Consider the following 3,778-nt stretch of genomic DNA (forward strand, 5'->3'; position numbering starts at 1 on the left):
AAACGTCCATAGTCACCAAGTAATGCCATTATATTTGGGGAAGCAAACAACTCAGTCGCGCCCCCTCAACAGATACATGTTGTTTTGTTTTGCTTTGTTTTGTTTTTCCCTAATGAGAGGCCAATCACTGTGCGAGCTTTTGCTTAAGCAAGAGCCCTGTCACTGATAAGGTGAACACACGTCCCTTGGGGAGGAAAGAGACCAGACCCAGGGAACTCGTTGGCCCCCAAATGCCTTCTCATCGGGAGGGCAGCAGCCACACGCATGCCACTGGCCATCCAACCCAGAAATTTTGTTCTTGAAACTTGGTAGAAATGAAGACAACATTATATTTTTAAACCCTGGCAGGAAATCAGGTATTTTGAAAAACAAACACACAAACCATGTTACGGCCAAGTTCACAGCGGCATTATTCAGGAGAGCCAAAGGTGGAAGCAGCCCGAGTGCCTCAGCATAAATGGATAAACGAAGCGAGGCATTCACCGGCAAAGGAGAGGACTGTTACTCAGCCTCAAAGGGAAAAGAAATTCTGACTCATGCACCGCGTGATGAACATTGAGGACGCTGCACTGAATGGAATAAGCTGGTCAGTGAAGACCAGTAGTATGGTTCCACTTCCAGGTGGCCCCTGGAGTCCTCAGTGTCAGGGACAGAAGTAGGGGGTCGCCAGCGGTTGGGGGGAGGGGGAAGGGGAGGGCAATTGTTGTTTAATGAGATCAGTTTCAGTTTTGCAAGATGAAAAAGGTTCTGCCGGTTGGTGGCACAACAACGCGAAAGTAAGGAGCACCACTGAGCTGCCCACTTAAGAATGGTTGAGATAAAGTATTTTATGTCGTGGGTCTTTGACCGCAGTTTTCAATAAGCACAGGCACACAGGTATATGCACCAAAGAGTCGAGGCAGAGAGGGAAGGAGGTAGGCACAGGAGTTTCAGCTTCACTACTGCAGCCAGAACTCCATGAACAACCGCGCGTCACCCGAAAAGACGCCCCTGGCCCCTCCCCGGCGCGTCCTGTGACCAGAGCGTTCACAATAACCTCCTTGAGCGGTGCCAGCCGCACCTCCGCGCCCGCTTCGGGCGGGTGACCAATGAGCACGCGCCTGCACCCGGCCTCGCGCCTCGATTGGCTGCACCCGGCAGCCCCGGGCTCCGCAGGTTCCCAAATCGGGTTTAAAGGGGTCCGGGACTGGCGGCTGCTTTGCCGTCGGCTCCCGGCGCGCAGGACCTCGGGGAGGGGCAGTCTGCCCAAGGGCCCACCCCGGGGCGTTCCCGAAGGCCGCCCTCGGCTGCCCCCATTACTCCCCCCCATGTACTATGCGGTTTCCCAGGCGCGCGTGAACGCGCCCCCCGCGACCATGCTGCAACCACAGCGCCCGGGAGACGTGCCGCTGGGAGCCTCCCTGTACGAGTTGGTGGGCTACCGGCAGCATCCCTCCTCCTCCTCCTCCTCTTCGTCAGCCTCCTCCACAACGGCCCCTCTTCTCCCCAAGACGGCTCGCGAGAAGCTCGAGATGCCCGCCGAACCTCCAGGCTCGGGAGCGGGGCCGGGAGCGCACGCCGGCGGCGGCTCGCGGGCGGACCCCAAAGAGGAGCAACAACAGCAGCTGCGGCGCAAGATCAACAGCCGCGAGCGGAAGCGCATGCAGGACCTCAACTTGGCCATGGACGCGCTGCGCGAGGTCATCCTGCCCTACTCGGCGGCGCACTGTCAGGGCGCGCCGGGCCGCAAGCTTTCCAAGATCGCCACGCTGCTGCTCGCCCGCAACTACATCCTGCTGCTGGGCAGCTCGCTGCACGAGCTGCGCCGCGCGCTGGGCGAGGGCGCCGGGCCGGCCGCGCCCCGCCTGCTGCTGGCCGGCCTGCCCCTGCTCGCCGCCGCGCCGGGCTCCGTGCTGCTGGCGCCTGGCGCCGTGGGGCCTCCCGAGGCGCTGCGCCCGGCCAAGTATCTGTCGGTGGCGCTGGAGGAGCCACCGTGCGGCCAGTTCGCCCTCCCCGGAGGCGGTGCGGGCGGCCCGGGCCTCTGCACGTGTGCCGTTTGCAAGTTCCCGCACCTGGTCCCGGCCGGCCTGGGCCTGGCCGCAGTGCCGGCGCAGTTCTCCAAGTGAGCGCCCTCCGGCCCCGCGGCGCGACCTCGCCACGGCCTCCCGCCGCCCAGCTCCTGGGCGCCCCCGCACCCTGCGCCCAGGACTGCAGGGCCAGCAAGGAGCGCCTTCGGAACCTGCTCTCCCAGAAGAAGGGACTGTCGGGCTCCCCCTTGCCTGCCCCCACCCCAGGGAAATTAAAGTGACCGGAGCGGATGTTCGACGGAGTGTCGGCGCTGTGGGGGACCCGGGTCGATTCCGGCCGCTTTGGGCAGCGAGTGCGCGCCTCCCTCACCCTCAGCCTGTTCCCCGGAGCTGTGCGCTCCGCGTGGGTGGTGTGGCTTTCAGGGAGCCACGCTCGCCCTGGGCGTGGCGGGAGGCCAGCTCCAAGTGCCACAGCTCACAGAGGCGACACCCGCCGAGCCAGTGGACCAAAGGGCTGCGCTCCGAGGGCGGGAGAGAGGTTCTTTCCATGTTTCCCCCGCCATCCCCGTGCTGGAGGTCACAGGCATCCCTGTTCCCACCAGGCAAACCCCGTCCAAGGAGGCTGCCTGACCTCGGGAGGCAAAGAAAGACCAGGTAGTCGGTGCAGTGTCCGGCCAAAGCAGACACACCGGCCCTCTACGCCCGATGGGAGCCGGCGGTGACACCCCGGGGTCTCTCGCTGGGCTGCTGGTTTGGGAAGCGGGTCCGCTTCGGTGCCAGGTTGTTCGAGTGCAGTTTTGGAGGGTCGCAGAACTAGGTGTGGTGTTGCAGAGCTGATTGGCTCCGAAGTCCTGGGGTCTCCCTCGAAGGACAGTGTAGAACTCCAGACTCCCTGTTTTGTTGCCCTGACGCCCCCCGCCCCCGCCCCCGCCCCAGGAGCAACCTTGGAGCTCAAAGCAAAAACCGGCCTCCGTTGGCGCACTCCCTAGCCGGGTTTACCGAAGTAGGCAACGGGACCCTTCTCAGCTGCCGGGACGTCAGGAAGCACCGTCACCAGTTAACGTTCTCTCTTATTAAAAGACGAGGAGGAGGACCCGAGCCCCAAGCCGCCCTGGGCTCGGGGTTCCCGCTGCGGTGGCGACAGGGAGATGCAGTTTTTTCGCGCTGTCCTGCGGGGTCTTCTGGCCTTTGCAGTTCAAGCACCAAGTAGATGGTTGGTCTCCCTGTGTTACCAGCATCAACGAATTACTTTGCCCACGATTATTTTGACCATCTGCAAGCTGGTCAAAATTCAAATTTTGTTTTGAATTTTACGTTTAAGGTGTTTGGTTGTTGGTAGTGGCCAAATTTAACTGGCATTTTATTTTATCTCTAACTTTGTTTCTGGGCACTGGGAAGACTCGAGGAAATAAAACACGGACAGACCCTTCCTGTTTTCGTTTCTGATCTGTGCGTTACTGAAAGTGGCCTCATGCCCTGGTGGCTTCAGAACCACAGGGGGTGAACGGTTACATGACTGGGGTGCAAAATTCTTCACCCCGACTTCTGATGGGGTTCAGACATCAGGAAAAGGGGGGCGTTGCCCACCAGCGAGTGGGTGGGACAGGGGAGGGAGGGAGGCAGCAGTTCCAAGCCAAGCTCGGTGGTCAGGTATTTTTTTTAATATAACTTTCTCCCCTGAAAGAAAATGAGCTAAGAAATACATTTATGATAAAATTAGGTTTGATCTTATCCTCTTTCTCAGAAATGCATCTTTTCCCTTTTACTGGGCA

At 60.3% G+C, this 3,778-nt stretch overlaps 1 protein-coding gene across 1 annotated transcript; it reads left to right on the forward strand.

Moving 5' to 3' along the window:
• Positions 1-1,192: 1,192 nt before the first annotated feature.
• Positions 1,193-3,435, forward strand: OLIG1 (oligodendrocyte transcription factor 1). The gene has a single exon (XM_037065278.1). The coding sequence runs from the start codon at positions 1,308-1,310 to the stop codon at positions 2,103-2,105; it is 798 nt and encodes a 265-aa protein (XP_036921173.1). The 5' UTR covers positions 1,193-1,307; the 3' UTR covers positions 2,106-3,435.
• Positions 3,436-3,778: the final 343 nt, after the last annotated feature.

The sequence above is a fragment of the Sturnira hondurensis genome, unplaced genomic scaffold (assembly GCF_014824575.4).
Source record: "Sturnira hondurensis isolate 20B ecotype Veracruz unplaced genomic scaffold, ASM1482457v3 Scaffold0015596, whole genome shotgun sequence".
Classification (NCBI taxonomy): Eukaryota; Metazoa; Chordata; class Mammalia; order Chiroptera; family Phyllostomidae; genus Sturnira; species Sturnira hondurensis.